Raw genomic sequence first — 21,941 nt, forward strand, 5'->3', positions numbered from 1 at the left:
AGCACCTTCCATGTGCTCAAGACATCCAAAAGTGCATTTATAGTTGTAGCGTAGGGAAATATGGGAGTCAATTTGCACGTGGCAAGGTTCCACAAACAGCAATGAGCTAAGTGACCAGTTAATCTGTTTTTGATGCTGATTGGGGATAAATACTGGCCAGGATACTGGGAGAATCTCTTGCTCTTCTTTGAATAGTGCCTTGGGATGTTTTACGACCATGTGAACAGACAGAAGGGATCTCAGTTTAACGTTGTGTCAAAATTACGACATCTCCACCAATGCAGCATTCCCTCAGTACTGCATTTAAGTGTCAGCCTAGATGATATACTGTAGTGTGGCTGTAAGCCATGACCTACAAAAAAAAAAGTGCTAGCAAAGGCCAGAGAAAAACTTATTTTTTCTGGTCTTCAGAGATGACCAGCTTTCTTTACTGGTAACTCCTGAAACACAAGTCCCACCCTCAATTATCATTTCCTCCCACTTGGCCCATATACATACATGAATTCTGTATATATCTGAATTGACCAAAAAAACATTCCAAGCCAGCAAGTGTTCTACAGTTTACACAGGATGGGGGAATGCAATGATTGGACCAGGATACAGTGTAGAATCTACTGCCAAAGAAAATCCTCATGGACCACATTTTAATCTCCTAACTGCCACCATCATCCTATGGGTCCATCTCAAATTAATCCTAGCTGTTGGCTTCTGTAGGCTACCTTTCTCTTGGCTGAGCAAAATGCACGGCAACCAAAGGGAACAGGAGGAAATCTCTTAAAGAGGGAGTCTGCCTCCTTGATGGCTCTATGAGTAAACACACTATGTGGTATAACACTCAGCCAATCTAACTCAATTAGCCTTGTATCCTTAAGTTGGGGAGGGAATGAAACAATCTGCTTCTGATTACTAACTAGTAGCTTGAAAATGAATGCATAAGGTTGTAATAGCCCGTTGGCTCTCTCCCTCCAAGTTCACACAAAGAGTCATTTACGAGTGCTATGGGGGACTGGCAGCGTGTTCAAAACCATATCCCAGCACAAGTCAGCAGCTTCGGGGGGAAAGAGTCTCATTCTCGAAAAAAAGCAGTTAACTCTGGAACACAATGTATGATCAAATAAAACAAAACAAAACCAGGTTTTATTTGATTATTTTTAATTAACAACTGCTTCCAACCTTCTTGATGTTATAATTTTTAGTCTACAATCTAAGTATCTGCATGCATAAATAGTGCTAAAATGTAAGCTTCCTGGAATTTCCAACCTCTAGTACTTGGAACGTTACCACAATTGCTCAAAATATGGTACGTTTTTCTTCTACAGCTGATCCGGTTAAACTAAAGTATATTAGTGCAAACTACTCTAAAACATTACGACCTGAAAACACTTTTTAATTGCAGTTGTGCAAGTTATGTAAGTTCTGAAGGCTTGAAATAAGGCAGCCGAACAAGTTCAATATTGTACCCCTAAGCACAACACTAATGCGAGTTACTAAATTTAAACTTACGAATGAAGTACATTTGAAAACTGTCAAAATTCTTCAGATAATGTAAACCACTACAAAACCCACGTCAAAGCCTCAATTGTTTTATTTCACCTTTTCAGTACAAACTCTCCTTGTGTTCATCATGAGCTCGTTTCTGTCATCATACAATAGTAAGTGTATTTCTTGTTCCATTTGGATCTTTGGTCGCAAGAGACACACACATCCCACCAATAAAAAGGTGCACTGCCACAGGTAATCATTAGCCAACAGGCTAAGCCTGCCCGACATTATCCTGTGGTTCAGATTCTGGCTTTGCCCCTTTCCACTTCTACATGATGTACACTTTTTCAGCTTGGGAGAAGTTGTAGACCTCTTTGGTTCTTGGGCAGATGATTTTGTCATCTTGACGAATAGAAAGTAGTGACTGAAACAGAACAAAAATCATTAAGTCTTCAGCAGGCAAACAGATGGGAGCATTAACCACACTATCAACTGTAAGGTAATTCTGGAGGAAGAATCTCTACACCAGCCTCATCCTGAATTATTCAACTGACAAATATGCAGAAGGAGCAAGCTTGCTGTACTAAATGACTCTTCATTTTAGGCTTTCTAATGCTGTTTTAAGGAGATACACTCTGGAACCCAGTTGCTTTTCTATAATTAATGAGCTTACATGAATATTTATTCCTGTAGGGAACAGTTACATACACTATCTTTTGTTGTATTTATGCAGGTTACTAACATGATTTTTGGCATTTCCTTTCAAATGGGAGAAGCAAGCAGTGGTGGGCAAAACTTTAATATCACGAGAGAAGAGAAAGGCAAAAACAACAGATGTGATCTTATAGCTGTCGTATCAACTGCCAAGACATGATGGAATTCATCAACTTTGGGTGTTGAAATAATTGCTAGTAGGATGATATTCTTAGAAGAAATTTCATATCACAAACTCAAAAGATTGAAAATGGAACCAACAGATTGTTTAGTATAAAATTCAATTCATAGGAGGGCACTAACTATTATGTCTGGTCACCAATTTACCAACTGAATTTCCTGCCAGGGACAATAGCAGTCAGGTTGAATCAGTAAGCCAAGAGGCGACCCCTGATAAAATATCTGTATACAGAATGGATAGCTGCAATGTTCTACTTCAGTTGTATTAAAGTGAAGTTCCAACACAAATAAACAAGCTCTTCTATATACTGTACCATTAAAGTGAAGGCTCTTTGAAATGGTAAGGGAGTCTTTCAAATGTAAGCTCCAGGGGCACTTTGCAATATTTTTTACTGGCCAGAGGGATTTAATAAAGAGACCTGCGGGTCCCTCTGTTCAGGTGCTGTGAATGATGGTCATGATTAGAGGTGTAATGATACTTGCAGGTGATGGACATGAAAAGGTGTCAAGAGCTACTGTCTGGGTGCCTGCAATTTCTTGGTAATTTTTTCTTCTGAAAGATGTCATATTATTTCTGGATCGTCCCAGTTATCAGGAAATGATCTCAGTCTTGGTGTGGCAAGTGCCCATTTATGAAGCTGGACCATGCCCTGTAAAGGCATCTAATGTGATGCTCTCCACACCCATGAGGTATTTAGTAGGAAGGATGGAGAAATTTGGATAACATCAGTACCACAATTGCAATGCACTGAGTAAATTCAGTACATTCCTCATAACAGTGCTGTTGTAATACTTAACAGTTTGCCAATTTGTTTAAAAAAAAACCTGTTCTTTGAAGAACCACAGACCTAAAACATGATGCAAAGTAATTTGAGCTATACATGAATCATTTGATATATTAATATGCAGGCTGAGATCAGCTTGTTAAAAAAATTTGGTTTGTGAAGAATAGGGCATCATTTTCAATACAATTAATTTTTCAATATCCAGAGGCAAGTCATTTAATTGAAAAAAAATTCAATAAACAGTTTAATATGCTGCACTAACCCAAATGCTCAACACACTATATTTTTAGTGAACAGTCATGATTAATAAAACTAACTGCTTTTCAATGGAAATGAACTGCAAACATATGCCACACTGTTTAAACATTTTAAGAACATAAAACATGGAGGAGAAAGGCCCATGCCATCAAGGTTGCTCCTCCCATAGATCCTCCCACAATCAACCCCAAACATCTGAGGAATCATTCTACATAAATACTCGAACACTTATCCAGCTCCACATCAGCAGTATTCAGCTGTGGCATGCTGCCCTCCCCATGCTTAGCAATTCAGGAACTATCATAGTCTGTACCCTCACTGTTGATCTGTTCTCTCCAAGCTGGTGGACCGACCATACTTAGCCATCATTTTCTGTTTTAATATCAAACCTGATCCACTGGTCTTTTGTTTTCCATTGCTCCAACTGTCTCATTTTTTCTTTAGGCTCTCTACTGCCTCAGCAATTCACCTATCCTTTGATTCTTTAATGCTTTTTTCCATTGCTTAAATGAGATGATCAGTTACATAATCCAACAATCATTCCACTGATGCTTCCTTTCTGGCATTTCAGAGGCTAGCTATTGGGAATACTGTACGAGAGGACCATGCACCTGGTACCCGAGCTGGTTAGGTATCAGGCTAGGCAGCCGAGTGGGATAAACAGACAAAATGAAGTGGGGAATTTACTCATATCATCTCCATTAATAGAAAAATATAACCAAAGAAGGTTTCCAGTTTGGCTTTGGGATAAGTTAACGGTTAACATTTTTAAAACATTTATACTATTGATCCTCACACAGTTTGTAAATTGTATAATCACATGGGCCGCAACTCTTGCCAATAATAAATGCAAGAGGTTTTAGGCATTACAATCTATTTGATGATAAAGACCGGTAAGCTATCAAAGAAACGTTAGAAACCTACATTGTATCCATACACATAGCCATTAGGTAGCATCATGGGTGGATTATTTTCATTCATAACTTCGCCAGAGATCTTGCAGACCAGTCGGGAGTTGGCGCAGTGTGCCATAGGCAGAGGTTGTGCAAGCTTGTTCAGAGATTTACTACAGACAGGGCAGTCTGGGTTTTTAGAGGTGCCATCTTCTTTGTAGCACTGTCTGTGGACCACAGAGCTCAGGCACATAATATGGTAAGAAATTGAATTGCTACACTCATATACTCTCCACTCTTCTCCCATATTTTATTTTCCCTTTCCCTTCTGCTTTCCTCTCCCACGCTACACCCACCCACCCCCGCAACACCACTCCACCTGTAATCACACATCCGTCTCCAGTGCAGTGGCTGGGCAACTGAAGTTACTTTTATTAGCCTGTGCGAGATGCGTAACCACATTCCAAATGAACCTGCTTTTCCAATTTTACATTCTCCCTTGCTGGAACGTATCTGCACTAATACAAAAGAAGGAAAAAAAAGCCTGGTGTTTATTGACATCACACAAAGACGGCAGGTCCTGCAGTAGTTTAGAAATCTCTGGTTAGAACACCACCCTGGAATATGCTACTAGTGTGTGTTTTTTTTAAGTCTCATGTTGAGTCAGTCTTTCTTGCACATGGGTTGAGGTGGGCAGTAATCTCTTCACATTGTCATTCGCCCATCTCTTTTTGTTTTAGATCCCCTTTATATTACTGAACTGCCTCGACTCAAAGGTACCATGATATGTTGCAGTTCCTTGTGCTATGGATGTGTACAATTGCTTGAAAGCCACACATCCTGACTTCATTTCTGCTCACCCACTGGGTGGGGATGTCTATACAATTAAAGAAAATGCTGGAAATACTCATCTGTGGAGAGAGAAAGATAGTTAACGTTTCAGGTCGATGACCCTTCGTCAGAATTGGAAAAAGTTGGAGATGGAACAGGTTTTTAAGCAAGTGTAGGGGCAGGGAAAGGGGGGGGGGGGAAGGAAAGAACAAAAGGGAAGGTCTGTGATAGGATGGAAGGCAGGAGAGATTAAGAGACAAAAGGGATGATGGTGAGATTAATCTCTCCTGCCTTCCATCCTATCACAGACCTTCTCTTTTGTTCTTTCCTCCCCTCCCCCCTCTCCCTGCCCCTACACTTGCTTAAAAACCTGTTCCATCGCCAACTTTTTCCAGTTCGGACGAAGGGTCATCGACCTGAAACGTTAATTCTGTTTTTCCTTTCTCTACAGATGCTGCCTGACCTGCTAAGTATTTCCAGCATTTTCTGTTTTTATTTCAGATTTCCAGCATCTGCAGTATTTTGCTTTTGTATGTCTATACAATTGCTGTGTCTAGAAGCACCTGGGAAGACCATTATGTCAGATAGGTCTTTTCCAGCATTAATGCTATTCCATTATAATACATCTTTGCCACCAGAGGTAGGACTGTTATTGGCTGCAGCTCTGTAATTAATAAAGAGCACTGTTTCCATAGAGAGCTTTCTGGTATAGCACATGCACGAATGAGCAGGACGAGGTACTTGCTATGGCTAATGTCACTGCATTCAAAAGGAAGGTAGGACAATGTGCATATACATCATGGTCACTGATCTCCTGGAACATGCTTCAGTCACCTTCCCCGTCCTGAAAGGAATTTCCCAGATTCCTCTCTCCTCCTCCCCGCGCACCCCACCCCCCCCATATTGCCTAGTTGAATCATGACTGCTAAAACAGGCTTAATGAATAGCCAGAATTTTCCTGTCCATCTGTATGTGAAGGTTATCTGCTCAATTTCAGGATTAGCCTAAGCACCATGTTTGCTTTCATTGGTGCAGGTAAGGCCATCTCTGACTATTTCCTCGTATCGCTCTCCACCCACACCCCCCTCCCACCACCCCCCTCCCAACCCTACTTCCTTCTGTGTCCGCCCCTGCAAAAAACCCTCCCAACTCTCTTACAACTGCACTTATGAAACCCCAACTGTCCAGCATCAGGCCCTCCATTCACCATGACATTTCTGCAGCTACCGATCTGCTCAACCACACCCTCACCACCACCTTTGATGCCTTAGTCCCTACTAAAACAATTACCCTCTCTCACCCTGGCCGTTCCCCCGGTATGGCTCTCATCTTCGCTCCCTTAAGTCCAAGGGTCGCAGACTTGAACGAATATGGCGGACAACTGCATTTAGCCATTCACCACCAGATCTGGCTGGGCCAGATAAAGCATTATCTGGTCCTGCTCTCGTCTGCCAAAATTGCTCACTATTCCAGAATCATTCTGGAATGCAAAGATAACCCCTGGCTCCTGTTCTCTACTGCTAACCGTCTTCTTAAACCCCTCTCCCCTGTTTCCTCCACCCTCACGTCTGATAACAAGTGTGAGGAGCACATGGACTTCTTTGTCTCGAAGATTGAGACCATCCGTTCAGCTGCCTCTGCCACTTCCCTTCCTTCACTTGCCCACTGGGCCAAACTTCCTCTAAGGTTACCCCCTGCCCTAGCCCTAAATTCACATCTTTCTCCAGTTTCTCTCCGATCTTCCCTCATGACCTCTCTGTGCTCATCTTGTCCAGCAGACCTATCTCCTGCTCCCTCAACACTATTCCCACCAAACTGCTGACCACCCAACTTCTTTTTCTGGCTCCCATGTTAGCTGATATTGTTAACGGTTCTCGCTCCTCGGGTACTGTCCCCCTCTCCTTCAAATCTGCCATCATCACCCCTCTCCTCAAAAATCTAACCCTTGATCCCTCCGTCCTTGCAAACTACCACCCCATCTCCAACCTCCCTTGCCTCTCCAAAGTCCCTGAACGTGTTGTCACCTCCCAAATCTGTGCCCATCTTTTCCACAATTCCATGTTTGAATCTCTCCAATTAGGTTTCCGCCCTTGCCACAGTACCGAAACAGCTCTCAAAGTCACAAATGGCATCCTTTGTAACTGTGACAAAGGTAAACTATCCCTCCTCGTCCTTCTCGACTTGTCTGCAGCCTTTGACATGGTTGACCACTCCATCCTTCTCCAACGTCGTCCAGCTGGGTGGGACTGCACTTGACTGGTTCCATTCTTATCTATCTAATCGTAGCCAGAGAATCACCTGCAACGGCTTCTCTTCCCACTCCCGCATCGTTACCTGTGGTGTCCCCAAGGATCTATCCTTGGCCCCCCTCCTATTTCTCATCTACATGCTGCCCCTTGGCGACATCATCCGAAAACACAGCATCAGTTTCCACATGTACGCCGACGACACCCAGCTCTACCTCACTACATCTTCTCTCGACCCCTCCACGGTCTCTAAATTGTCAGACTGCTTGTCCGACATACAATTCTGGATGAGCAAAAATTTTCTCCAATTAAATATTGGGAAGTCCGAAGCCATTGTTTTCGGTCTCCGCCACAAATGCCGTTCCCTTGCCACTGACTCCATCCCCCTCCATAACATGTGAGGCTGAACCACACTGTTCGTAACCTTGGTGTCATATTGGACCCTGAAATGAGCTTCCGACCACATATGCGCAGCATATCAAAGACCGCCTACTTCCACCTCCATAACATCACCTGTCTCTGCCCTTTCCTCAGCTCATCCGCTGCTGAAACCCTCATCCATGCCTTTGTTACCTCTAGACTTAACTAATCCAACGCACTCCTGGCTGGCCTCCCACATTTCACCCTACGTAAACTTGAGGTCATCCAAAACTCAGCTGCCCATGTCCTAACTCGCACAAAGTCCTGTTCGCCCATCTCCCCTGTGCTCGCTGACCTACATTGGCTCCCGGTTAAGCAGCGCCTCGATTTCAAAATTCTCATCCTTGTTTTCAAATCTCTCCATGCTCCCCCCGCACCCGCCCGAGATATCTGCGTTCCTCTAATTCTGCCCTCTTGAGCATCCTTGATTATAATCGCTCAACCTTTGGTGGCCGTGCCTTCTGTTGCCTAGGCCCTAAGCTCTGGAATTCCCTCCCTAAACCTCTCCTTTCTCCTTTAAGACGCTCCTTAAAACCTACCTCTTTGACCAAGCTTTTGGACACCTGCCCTAATTTATCCTGATGTGGCTCGGTGTCATATTTTTTGTCTTAAAATACTCCTGTGTAGCGTCTTGTGATGTTTTACTACGTTAAAGGCGCTATATAAATACAAGTTGTTGTTGTTGGTGGTATAATGTTTGGCCTCAAGCCTACCATCTTGGTTCTTGCGCTAGCCAAATTGTGGCCCTCGACTTTTAACCACCGTAACCGCCTTAGGCCTCACCCCAACACTGATACATGACCTCTGACACATGCCTCGCCCCTCCCCATTCACTGCTCCATGAACTGCCAAAAGCTGCAGCCTCTGCTTTCTGGTCTGGAGAGCTCTAACTGAGTCTGAGTAGAAGGACTCAAGTTAGAAGACAGATTGTCAGTGTTTGACAGCTTCACAGAGCTGTCAAACGCTGATTTTTCATCTGTCAAAAGCTCTTGGCAGATTAAATGTCAATCGCTGACATCACCAGTAACCAGGTGTCCCTTAATTGGCCCTTGGTCAATCAAGGGAAAATAACGTGGGTTGGCCACAAGTCGATGGAGGCAGGACTACAACCCAAAAAGTGCGAGTCCCGCCTCAAAAAGCTCCCCATTGACAAAATCGAGCCCGTTAACTCTGTTCCTCTCTCCATAGATGCTGCCTGACCTGCTGAGTTTTTCCAGCATTTTTTGATTTTATTTCAATAAATCTGGTAATTTTCTAGCACCAGAAAATCCAAGCAGTTGTTGTTCAGGGAATCCTCTAACAGGGAATTCCACTATCTCAATATTCTTAGTATTCTTGCAATTTGAAGCAATATTCCACAAGACCATGCACAACCGAAGATTTTATAAGTTGGATACTTATGGCAATCTAAGATCTGTGAGGTTAGAGGTTTCCGAAAGCAACTAAATTTTATTGCAACTAAACAATTTTAGACTTTGATACTGAGACTTAAAAGGATCATCATTTCAACTTGTAAAAGGATACGGTGTTTTTATAGCTGACAGCCCTGCTTGGAGTGTTATAGTGAAGACTGAACTATTTCCAAGTTGGTGAAGTCTGTAGTTGTCATATCTGAACTGTTGAATAAGCATCTTCCATCGGGCTGGGTCCAAAAGATCCTGCAATGGAAACAGAAGTATTTGACTCATTAAAATAAAACCTGCTTCCAAGCCTCAAAGGTTTGAGGGCACTCAAAGTGAAAACGGCAACTACTTCCATTTCTACAGCTCCCCTATGTGCAGTAAAGCAACTTAGACTGCTTTGAAAAACACATCTTCCCCTCTGGTCCCTCCGCAACACCCTGGTAATTCCTCAATCACCCCCAACAACCCCATCCCTTCCCACACAAATGCAGGAGATGCAACACCTACCCACTTCACCTCCCTTCCTACCATCCAGGGCCCCAAACACTCACTCCAGGTGACACAGCGATTTACCTGTATTTCTTTCAATTTAGTACACTGTATCCGCTGCTCACGATGCCGTCTCCTCTACACTGGGAAGACCAAAAGCAGATCGGGTGACCTCTTTGCGGAACATCTCCGTTCAGTCTGCAAGCATGACCTCAAGCTTCCAGCCGCCTGTCACTTTAATTCTCCAACCCACATCCACTCTAACCCCTCTGTCCTCTGCCTCCTACACTGTTCCAATGAAGCTTAATGTAAGCTCGAGGAACAGCACCTCATCTTTCGATTAGGCACCTTACAGCCTTCCGAACTCAACATTGAGTTCAACAATTTCAGACCATAACCTCTGCCCCCATTTTTTCGGACGGCAGCTGTTGATGATTCTGCTATTCTCATTTACACCTCCTCTTGACCCATCTTTTGTTTCTTTACTTGTCCCATTACCATCTCCTTTTGCCTTGCACCATCATCCCTTTTGTCATTTAATCTCTCCTGCCTTCCACCCGATCACAGACCTTCCCCTTTGTTCTTTCCTCCCCTCCTCCCTTTCCCTGCCTCTGTACTTGCTTAAAACCTGTTGTATCTCTAACTTTTTCCAGTTCTGGCGGAAGGTCATCGACCTGAAATGTTAAAAGGGAATTGGATAAATACTTGGAGGAGAAAAAATTGCAGGGATATGGGAAAAGAGTGGGGGAGTGGGACTAACTGGATTGCTCTTTGAAAAAGCTGGCGCAGACCCGATGGGCTGAATGGCCTCCTTCTGTGCTGTAATATTCTATGACTCTATATACAAGAGTAGCCCACAGTAGTCTGATCTCAGATTTTCCCACCCCGAGTTGATGCATGCCTTGATGGCTGAGCTGTATCCCACCACAATGTGAACATAGCAAATGGGGCTCAGAGCAGACCAAGGTTTCAGGGCAATTTTTAATGGATTGTAAGTCCGATTGGTATAAATTCATATTTATTACACAATATATATTAAGGGCATCATGCACATTTCTGATAGAATATCATTTTGAAACACAATATTTCAGGTTCTCTAATCCGTAATTTAAATGTTTTCACAAGACCATAATAATAGAGAAAATAAACAAATCAACTCCCTTACCTTATAAGGTGAAATATGAGTATCGGAGGGAAAAGCCAGCATACCCATTACTTGTCGCACCTCATCCAGCTGTCCTCCCTCAGCTTGACTAAAGTGTCTCCGTGCATGTCTGAATAGAAAAGGAAGAAATAGAAGATAAAGTACTCAAAATTTCAAATACACCAATACACCCCTTCAATAAAAACACTTAATTTATTCACATTCTACTTATAAGATCCTGAGGGGTCTTGACAGGGTGGGTGTGGAGAGGATGTTTCCTCTTGTGGGAGAATCTAGAACTAGGGGGTCACTGTTTAAAAATAAGGGGTTGCCCATTTAAAACAGAGAGGAGGAGGAATTTTTTCTCAGAGGGTCGTGAGTCTTTGGAACTCTCTTCCTCAGAGGGCGGTGGAAGCGGAGTCTTTGAATATTTTTAAGGCGGAGGTAGATAGATTCTTGATAAGCAAGGAGGTGAAAGGTTATCGGGGGTAGGCGGGAATGTGGAGTAATCAGATCAGCCATGATCTTATTCAATGGCGGAGCAGGCTCGAGGGGCCGAGTGGCCTACTCCTGCTCCTAATTCGTATGTTCATATGTAATGCCAAATTATTGAATACATATAATAAAATGCCAATGTATAGAAAACGTTGCAATCAATTTCAGTCAAGCAGCAAAAGCCTGGCTTTTATTCCCTTTCTGTTCTGAAAGCAACAACCTATGTTCGGGTTTGGTGCCATGAGCACACCAGCTGACTTCAGATGGCTCATTGAAGTGGCGCCTCACTCAAGTAATTTTTCAAGTCAGTATGACTGTACTGAGGACAGAACAAAGAAATGCAAACATCAGTGTAAGCAGAAGATTATTATTGTGAAAAGACAATGCTAAATAAAGTTATTTACTACCAGTCATGTCCATCAAATGAAAACACATTTGGGAGAATTGGAATATATATTACAACATGAAAGGCTCCCCCTCATTTTGTTAAAAATACCAGGCAAATTCTTCAAAACTTCCCTCACTTTGTGTTCATAATGTGGGGTGAGGTTAACTCACCCTTGAATTTTTCTTCCCAGAAAATCAATAAACTTCAACATTCCCTCAAAGATAAGCAACTTGCCACTTGGAGAATTGCAGGTGCAAACTCACGCCTTAAATCACTGTATTGTTTTACACATCAGTATAGAAATGTATCAAATAGCAACAAAATAAAAACATTTACGGTCTGTTGCAGTAATTACAGTTGCATTTAAACACTCTGAACCTATTAAGAATTGTGCGATCATAAAGATGAAATTACTGGGTGGTAAATATTCCTTGGTGAGATGATACTTTATTTTATTATATATCACACACAAACACTTTATAAAATTCCTTTTTTATGAGATCTGTAAATTCTCAAAGTTTGTCTTGGGTATGGCATACTGGGTATTCATACAGCATGAACCTAATTATGATTCAATACCAAAACTGTAGACATCATCTGCCCCATTACGTTAACAAGGAGCATGGAGGTGCACAAGATAGATCTCTAATAAAATAAGTCAAGTTACAGTTACACCCTCGGGAGTAAGGGAAAGGAATTATGGTGGGTAAAGTTTTAGAAACAATAATCAAGGAAAAAATTAACGGGCACTTGGAGAGGTTTAAGCTAATTAAGGAGAGCCAACATGGATTTGTCAAAGGCAGATCGTGTTTGACTAATCTAATTGAATTTTTTGATGAAGTAACAGCGGGGACTGATGAAGGGAATGCAATGGATGTTGTCTACATGGATTTTAGGAAGGTGTTTGACAAAGTACCACATAGAAGGCTGGTTAACAAAATTGAAGCTCATGGAATAGTTGGGTCAGTGGCAGCTTGGATAAGGAATTGGCTTAAGGACAGAAAACAGTGAGTTGTGGTAAATGGCTGTTTTTCAGACTGGAGTATGGTAGACAGTGGTGTTCCCCAAGGGTCAGTGCTGGGGCTACTGCTTTTTTTGATATATAAATGACCTGGATATTGGAATACAAAGTATAATTTCTAAATTTGCCGATGACACCAAACTTGGGGTGTGGCAAACAGTGATGATGATACCAATCGGCTGCAAAGGCTAGCAGAATGGGCAGACAAGTGGCAGATGGAATTTAATAGAGAAATGTGAGGTGATGCATTTTGGCAGAAGGAACAGGGAGAGGCAATATACACTTAATGGCACAGTTATAAAGAGTGTGCAGGGACAGAGGGACCTGGGAGTTAATGTGCATAGGTCCCTGAAGGTGGCGGGACATATTGAGAGAGTGGTTAGCAAAGCATATGGGATCTTGGGTTTCATAAAAAGAGGTATTGAGTACAAATGCTGAACCTTCATAAAGCGCTGGTTAGGCCACAACTGGAGTATTGCGTACAGTTCTGGTCACCACACTTTAGGAATGATGTGAAAGCCCTTGAGAGGGTGCAGAGTAGATTTACCAGAATGGTTCCGGGGATGGGGGATCTTAGCTGCAAGGACAGGTTGGAGAAGCTGGATTTGTTTTCATTAGAGCAAAGGAGGTTGAGGGGTGATTTGATAGAGGTGTACAAGATTATGATGGGCTTGGATAGGCTAGACACTAGTTGATGGTACAAGGACTAGGGGACACAGATTTAAGGTTTTGGGCAAGAGATACAGCGAGTGATGAGGATCTGGAACTCACTGCCGACGAAGTGGTGGAAGCGGGCACACTCAATGTTTTCACGGGGAGACTGGATAGGCACTTGAGGAAAATAAACTTGCAGGGCTACGGGGATAGAGCGGGGCAATGGGACTGACTGGATTGCTCTACAGAGAGCCGGCACGGACTCGATGGGCCGAATAGTCATAACGGCACAAAATGAGGCTATGACTCTATATGCTATACTTAATTACCTAATGTAGCTTAAAATCAAAATACTTCACTCAAAAGAATGTTTACTTCTGGGCTTCCAGGAGACATGTCTGGAAGCAGTGACTAAACATCGTGGCCTAGAAATTCAGTATAGCCACTTTTGGGGCGGTAAAGTCGGGCGGCCGCTAAAGTTTGCGCCCGGCGCAAAGTGGAGGCCACTTCGCCGATATTCAGTAGCTTTGGCCAAGGAGTTTGCTCGAGCGCTAAAACTGGCGATGCACGGCTATCTTTAGGCGCTAAGCCGGCGGTGCAGAGTGATACCGCCGAGGCCGGGCGCAGCGCAGGTGCGGTCATTTCTTGATTGACAGCAGACACCCTGGCGCCGGCCAGCTCTTAAAGGGGGGGGGGGGGGGGGGGGGAGGGTCGAGTTCGTCTGCTGCCACGCCCTGGATACTGCAGCCCTCCAGCTAGGCCTAAACACTGCTGCTGGAGAGAAATAGCGCCAGGAAGGATGCAGAGGGCCCGTGAGCGAGCGCAGCGCTTCTCTGCCCATGATTTAAAAGGTGCTGGTTAGGGCTTTGGAGAGGAGACGCCATATCTTGTTCCCGGACAGTGGCAAGAAGCCTGCCACCAGGGTGTACAGGAAAGCCTGGAGGGATGTCGCCCAGAGGGTCACAGCCACCTGCGATGTCCCCAGGACTGGTGTCCAATGCCGGAAAAAGTTTAACGACCTCACTCGGATTGTCAGGGTGAGTACCCTTTCCAGTGTCCTCCTCATCCTTGCATGTGCACCTCACATTATAGGCAAAGGGACCTCAAAGCCCTAATGGCCAGCCCTCATCTAGCAGCTATGGCACTGGCATGAACATCAATTGCACTTTCTGCACTTTACACACTGGCCAAGCTATTCGACCATGGGAGGCAGTGCATACAGCAACAGGGCACCACACTGGCCAAGCTATTCGACCATGGGAGGCAGTGCATACAGCAACAGGGCACCACACTGGCCAAGCTATTCGACCATGGGAGGCAGTGCATACAACAACAGGGCACCACACTGGCCAAGCTATTCGACCACGGGAGGCAGCGCACACAACAACAGGGCACCACACTGTACTTAGAGGCCGTCCTTTCTCTTGCAGGCCAAGCTGGCCCAGAATCTGAGGAGCCGGACTGACACCGGGGGAGGCCGTCCCCAGTTCCAGCAGCTCAGTGACCTGGAGGAGCACGTGGGTCGACTCATGGGTGGCCGGCTGATTGGCCCCGTTGCATGTGGAGATGCCGACCCTGTGCTGGGCCCCAATGGTAAGGACATCACCTTTTGGACCTCTCTCGTTCCCTTTGCGCTTCAGATCTACATCCTTTGCCACTGTCCGACCAATGCGCTGAATGCCACCACTCATGCCTCCCTCGCTGACGCCCTGTCCTCACTCTAAAGCTACTCTTGTGCCTTCCTGCTTTCAGCTGGTGAGGAGGAGGTCCCTGAAGCTGCCAGTGACAGTCCCTCGGAAGAGGAGGAGCAAGAGGAAGGCGGCCCATCGGGGGAACCCTCATCCGCGCCAGGGGATGGCAATGGAGGGGACACGTCTTCCCTGGAGGAGAGCCAGGGGGAAGTGTCGGAGGGGGGTGTAGCTCCTGTGCCCAGTGGCGTCCAGCAACGCAGGAAGGGTCGGCCAGCTCGGCGGCCTTCTCCCCAGAGGGGGGGGGGGGGGGGGGGGAAGTGTTGCAGGGGAGTGTAGTTGCTGGGCCCAGTGGCGTCCAGCCACGCGGGAAGGGTCGGGCAGCTCGGCGGCCTTCTCCCCAGAGGGAGAGTCCGGCCTCCAGTCCGGAGAAGGTCCTCGCCCAGGAGGTGCGCCTCCTCGATCAAATGTCCGCGGACTTGGATCGCCGGCACACCGAGTTCATGGGGGTTGTGGCACGGTTGCCTGAGGCCATTGAGTCCCTGGCTCATAGTGTGTCCGATTTCGGGGCCTCACAGGCCAGGGGTTTTGAGCAACTCGGGGCAGCACAGGCCAGGGGTTTCGAGCAATTCGGGGCAGCACAGGACGCGAGTCGGGACGACTTCAGGGCAGCACAGGCAGCGAGTGGCCAGTTGATCTGTGGTGCCGTGCAGTCACTGGCTGGTCTGATGCGGGCACAGACCAGGGCAGTATGGGCACTCACTGCTGCCACAGTCGCTGTGTCAGCCAGGCATCGCCAGGGCACCCGCCACGCTGCAGCAGCACAGCGGTCTGCCATTCAGCAGATTGCTGCGCATGCTGCAGTGCCAGCCCGGCCAAGTGCCAGTGTCTCAGGCGAGCAGCGAGCGCCCGGCATCAGCCAGCTTGCCCCCATTGCTGCAGCCGCCACTGCCACTCCCCCAGTGAAGCTGCCACGAGCTGCTGGAGAGACTGATGCTGCCCAGCCACAGCTGCAGCAGTCAGCAGCCGGCCCCTCGAGGGCCAGAGCTCGTCTAGGCCGACCCCCAAGGGCATCTGCCGTCACGCCATGTGCCCCTCAGGAGCCTTCCCCCAGCCTTGCAGCACCCACAGGGCCCAGGTTGAGGCGGAGCAGCAGGTCGGCCAGGGGCCGGAAAAGGCTGGACAAGGACTCGCCCTCTCGGCACACAAAGTAGAGGGTGTTGCCAAATGTTTTTTTTATATGGGGGTGGTGGTGTTGTCTATGGGGGTGTTTGTTTTGGTAAGGCCGAGGATGAAGGCCACTTGGATGGAAAAGTTTTGTTATTCCTCCCCAGGTTGTGGGAGTGAGTCATGTGTTTGACTGTTTTTTGGGGGTGTTGTCTGTTTTTGGGTTTCATGTGGGAAGGGCCCTGAGTTTGTTCAATAAAGCTTTTTCTTTATTCAGCTTGTCCATGTTTGATGTTTGAAGTGGTTGTTGCGTTAACCGGCTGAGGGCTTGCGGAGCGGCTGCATTCATGTCCCTTCATTGCCACAAGCCATTCCCTGACAGGGGGCCTAGAAGTGTCGTTCAATAAGCCGCCGACGGACGGCCCTTGGACCTTGTGGCTCCCTCCTGGGCTGGTACTCCTCCTCCTCCTCCTCATGGTCCTCCTGCTCCTCCTCCTGAGGTGGTGGTCCAACGTGAGGTGGCAGTGCCTGAGTCCTGCGGATAGCCAGGTTGTGCAGCATGCAGCAAACGACGACCAACTGGGAGACTCTATCCGGCGAATACTGCAGAGATCCGCCGGAGCGCTCCAGGCAGCGGAACCGTTGCTTGAGGACGCCAATCGTTTGCTCTATGATGTTCCTTGTGGCTTGATGGCTTGATGGCTTTCGTTGTATGCCTCCTCAGCAGGGGTCCTGGGCGCGCGGAGCGGGGTCATGAGCCATGTACACAAAGGATAGCCTTTGTCCCCGATAAGCCATCCTCTTGGGGGAGGCTGTGCCTGGAACGTCAGCCACAGTAGTCTGGCGCAGGATAAATGCATCGTGGCTGCTGCCTGGAAAGCGGGCATTGACAGCTAGGATGCGCTGCCTGTTGTCACACACCAGCTGTACATTGAGGGAATGGTAGCCCTTCCGGTTGCGGTAATCCTCGGCATTGTCGATAGGTGCCCGCAAAGCCACATGCGTGCAGTCAATGGCGCCCTGCACCACGGGGAAGTCCGCGATCCTCGCAAATCCGACTGCACGCTGCTCCTGCCTCTCCAGGGTCATGGGGAAGGAGATGAATTGGTGTCTCCTTGTGAAAAGGGCATCGGTGACCTGCCGGATGCAGCGATGCACGGCGAACTGGGATATGTTAGCTATGTCCCCAGCAGCAGCTTGGAAGGAGCCGCTTGCATAAAAGTTCAGAGCCACCGTGACCTTCACGTCCACCGACAGAGACGTCCTGCACATCAGCTGTGGACGCAGATCTCTGTGAAGCAGCTGGCAGATCTCTGCAACCACCTCCCTTCTGAAGCGCAGCCTCTTAACACACTGCGCGGCAGTCATGGTGAGATAGGACACCTGCTGGCGGTATTCCCTGAGTGGGTAAGGCCTACGTTGCCGACGCCTGGTGCCCCCTCTGCGTCTAGGCATGGCTGCCCCTCTCACAAAGCGTCTGCGAGCCCTTCGCACATAATGCTGGAACTGAGGGTTGGCACCCCATGCAGCCCCCATAATATACTGGCAAACAATGAAATCACAATGAGGCAAATTGCCAAGCTCTGGCCAGAAGCCAAAAATACCTCTCCTATGTTGGGCCAAATCAGTAAGGTCTCTTCCTTGGTCTCTGTCCAGAAATCCGTTGCACAAAAGTCATTGCAGCAAAATGGCTGGCCTTTATAGTTCAGTGTAAGTGCCCTTTAATTAGCGCTCCCCGAGGCCCGCAGGGCCTCTGCTGCGTTCCACTTCACAGTTCTTAGCACCGCCACGCCCACATTGGGCGGGCGCGACTGAAGTTCCGGTTTGGGGGCGCACAAAGGGCGTTGCACGACGAAATGACGTCATAAGATGCGAGCGCAGCTGAGCGCGCGCAAACACTTTGCGCCGACGCTAAATGTCTACTGAAGTTGGGCGTAGGCGCAGATCGCGCTGCGCCCGGCCGCTAAGTGCCTAGTGCTCGAAGTCTACTCCTCTTAAGGTGCTAACGGCTGGCGCACGCAACTGAATTTCTAGGCCCAAGCCCCAAACATTAGAAAATGCAAGGATTTTTTTTGGATCGATTCAAAGTTTATAGAAATTAAGGTTTCTACTGTATTACAAAATTCTTATCATTTTAAACCCTGTTAAGTTTAGGGTTATGAGGAAGTTAGCAAGCTGACTTTAAGGAAAAATAGCCACTACACTGATGGGCCTCAAAATGCTTGTGCATAGTCAAACGACAATTTACACAATGCCCTGCTTCGCAGATATAAAAATACACACATGAATTTCTTGTTGCAATAGTTCAAATTCTGAAGGCAAACATGTAATGGGGGCTTCTGTGACTACTGGGATGTGCAGTATTTTTAGAGCAACACAATACTCGACATGACATGTCCACAGGGACATGGCAGACTAGGATATTTCTCCTCTTACTCTAAATTGCACAATACAGTGATATGTTATAATCTACCAAATGAATATGAAAGAAATGGTACTCAATTTTTTGACAGTCACTCATATAAAATGGCAGAAAAGGAGATCACAGCACATTATAAAATGGTTACGATAAACCAAGGCTTATTTATGGCTTTCACTTGAAGTTTCAAATGCAATTAGCCTTTTCAGAGTTTTGGAAAGTTCACCCAATTGTGCTGTTTTGCTTTATATTTCGATGGAGAATAGATGTTCACATTTTTGCATGTTAAAATTTGTATCATGACATTTATGCACATTTCCCAATATTGCATCCTCTGATGAAAGCAAAGTTTCAGATCACTATATAATGAACATAATGTATCAGACAAAATTAAATTACAGTTATGACCTGACACTTTCAAATCTACTTTTTATTTCATGCTAAATTTCTTTTATGACAATTTTACTTCAGAGTGCATGTGGTACCACGGCCTCCTTAAAATCTTGGTCTCATTAAACGTTTGTGAGGCAGTCATGATTAACAATGTAGACGGTAAAGTGAAGGGAGGGATGCTTTTGTACTTTAATATATAAAAATTCATAACATACCTGCACAAGATATGCAACAGAATTATTAACCTTCAGCATTTGGCGTGCAGAGAAATTCGTCTCCCTATTGTCAACTCATATTTTATGCTTTCAGTTCATGCATTATGATACTGAAACAAAGACAATTACATTAATAAAACTATTCAGATGCCAAGATTAGCTTTGCAGCTGTAACATCAACCCCGAAGATTTAAATTATATATATATTTTATAAATAAAAATGTGAAATATTTTAGTTCCACTCTTCCCTACTCAGTCCCTCAATTTTTCTCTATATGATTCTACTGTTTTTATATTTTTCCTCAAGTTTAAAAAGACTTAATTTATCTTCCTCCAGTTTTGGATGTAGCAGTAATTTCCAACAAATGGGTGTGATCTTATCCATCTTTGAGGACAAAACTGAAGGAGGCTATTCATTGGCCCTGCAGTTTAATCACGCCAAGATGAGTAACTCATCTGTAGTGCAGTTTATCTATATAAAAAAAAAATCTGCTGTAAAAATTACAGCTGGTACATCGAGCCTGCCTCAAAAGGATGGGGAGCAGAGGAAGGTGCGATAGTAATAGAGGATGGGAGCAGGCAGCAGAGTGATTTTGGAGCTCCAATTTGTAATTGTGCCATCTAACCTGGAAACACAACTAAGAGTCTCAGAGGTAAGCACGCAAGTAAGAGTAACATCTACCTACAAGGTCAAACTGGGAGGATTCAAATCAGAGGCAAATTAAATGAAAAGGTAAGTTTAATCTTGGCAGAAAGGTGTCATTTATATACCTGCAACAGTTAAGGAAACTGTCACTTTTTGGGTTATTATGCAATCCAGAGTATACCCTTTTCTGTTCAATATCTTGACAGTGAGGCCGATGGATCGCAACAGATAATCATTATACTGTATGCCTCCATGTGATTCTCATCTCATCTCTTTGAAAAGCAGACTCAAACCTAGACTTGGGCTCGACACCAACAGATTGGGCCGTATTTTGTGACCCCTACGGGTGCGTACAAGGTGTGCATGTGCCCATTAATTGCCTCGCAAGTTCAGAGTTTAGGCATGCGCAGCGCATGCGCTAAAACCTGGAACTTGTGATCTGTCAAGATTATGATGATATACTATTCTGTTTAAATAAACAAAGTCATGCACTTAACTATTCTCAAGATGCAGCTCACTTTCTCTCTATATATACTTTGAATAGGCAACTAAATCTCAACTACATTAGATTGCAGCTGCACTACCTTTAAATTCTTGTGGGAATAAGTCTAGTCTGGCCTGTTTGAACATTTTCCATTGTGCACATTTTATCATATTTTCTTTCCAGTTTCTCGGAGTTAGTTTCCTTTTTATCTCATTGAAAGTGGCTTTTTTCTAGTCAAGTTTGTTTATCTTTGACAATTTCTCCTTTTCAATTTTATATTGCACCTAGTTATGTTATGGCTGTTGTTCCCCTACGTTACTTACTTGATCCCCTTCAATTCCTAGAACTTGATGCAGTATTTGCCTCTTTTCTTTCTGATCTAGAAATAGCCCTGGACAGGTTATGGAAATTCCTCCCTTTCTATGTCACTTAAATTAGTCTTATGTTGGATAATTAAAGTCACCCATCATTATAGCCCTGTTGTTCCTGCATTTTTCTCTAATTTGCCTACCTATTTCTTCCTCTCTTTCCATTGTTCTGCAGTCTATAATATACTCACAATAGAGCAACAGTTCATTTACTTCATAACTATAACCAACTAAATTCAGCTTTTGCACCATGTCCAATATTTTCCCCATGAGAGCTATAATGAAATGTGATTAACAATATCTCACCTTTTTTTGTACTTCATCCCTCCTAAATATTTTGTAAGCAGCAATGTTCAGCTCCTAATCTTGCTCCATGCTAAACCACATTCTGTTAATGCTGTTATATCATACCGCAATGGCAATTTTATTAATACTTTGTGCATTAATATATTTACAACTCAAAACCCCTCTGTGCAAGTTTAATATGGGTTTTCTCTTGTCTTTATAACACCACCTCTTATTTTACTCTCCTTTCTGCTTACGCATCTCGTATTCTCCCTTCCCCATACCAAATTACTTTAAACACAACCGTGGTTATTTTCCCAGCAATAACATTGGTCCCGGTTTTATTAATGACGGTCACATGCTGGTCCTAGCAATAAAGAATCCAAATTTAAAGAGATTTAGACAAAAAATACATTTTTGCCACAGAACATTAAAACACTGCGATATCCCAAATGACATCTCTCAAACTTCTTTATAAGTATAACTTATTTTTCAGACACCTCTTTGACCAAGCTTTTAATCACCCTTCCTAATATTTCCTTGTTTGACTCAGTCAATGTTCGTCTGGTTACGCTCATGTGAAGAACCTTGGGATGTTTTTCTACATTAAAAACGCTATATAAATGCAATCTGTTGTTTACAAATTCTCTCAGTGGCGATGTAAAGCCCTCCCCCAGTTTCTAAACCCCAACGACCCCGCCTCTTGCAATAGGATAACCTGTGATCCACCGTTACTAGTGCCATGGGGAATAATGTCAGGAAAAATAGAATATTGCGCAGTTAATATTTTTTCCACAGGATGCTAGTAAGACCGCATTTACTGCCCATTCCTCATTGCTGAGGTGGTGGGCCATCTTAAACTGCTGCAGTCCT

At 45.1% G+C, this 21,941-nt stretch overlaps 1 protein-coding gene across 1 annotated transcript in view; it reads right to left on the minus strand.

The window, feature by feature from the left end:
- Window positions 1–1,135: 1,135 nt before the first annotated feature.
- maea (macrophage erythroblast attacher, E3 ubiquitin ligase) overlaps window positions 1,136–21,941 on the minus strand; it is a 214,569-nt gene continuing 193,763 nt past the window's right edge. Inside the window, exons 7-10 of the mRNA XM_085975457.1 lie at window positions 10,867–10,975; window positions 9,334–9,467; window positions 4,344–4,539; window positions 1,136–1,906 (exon numbers count right to left, since the gene is read on the minus strand). Of these exons, the coding sequence (XP_085831583.1) occupies window positions 1,811–1,906; window positions 4,344–4,539; window positions 9,334–9,467; window positions 10,867–10,975 (535 nt within the window). The 3' untranslated portion in view covers window positions 1,136–1,810. The remainder of the gene's footprint in view (window positions 1,907–4,343; window positions 4,540–9,333; window positions 9,468–10,866; window positions 10,976–21,941) is intronic.

The sequence above is a fragment of the Somniosus microcephalus genome, chromosome 2 (genome assembly GCF_052327205.1).
Source record: "Somniosus microcephalus isolate GS21.2 chromosome 2, FLI_Smic_1.0, whole genome shotgun sequence".
In the NCBI taxonomy this organism is placed as follows: Eukaryota; Metazoa; Chordata; class Chondrichthyes; order Squaliformes; family Somniosidae; genus Somniosus; species Somniosus microcephalus.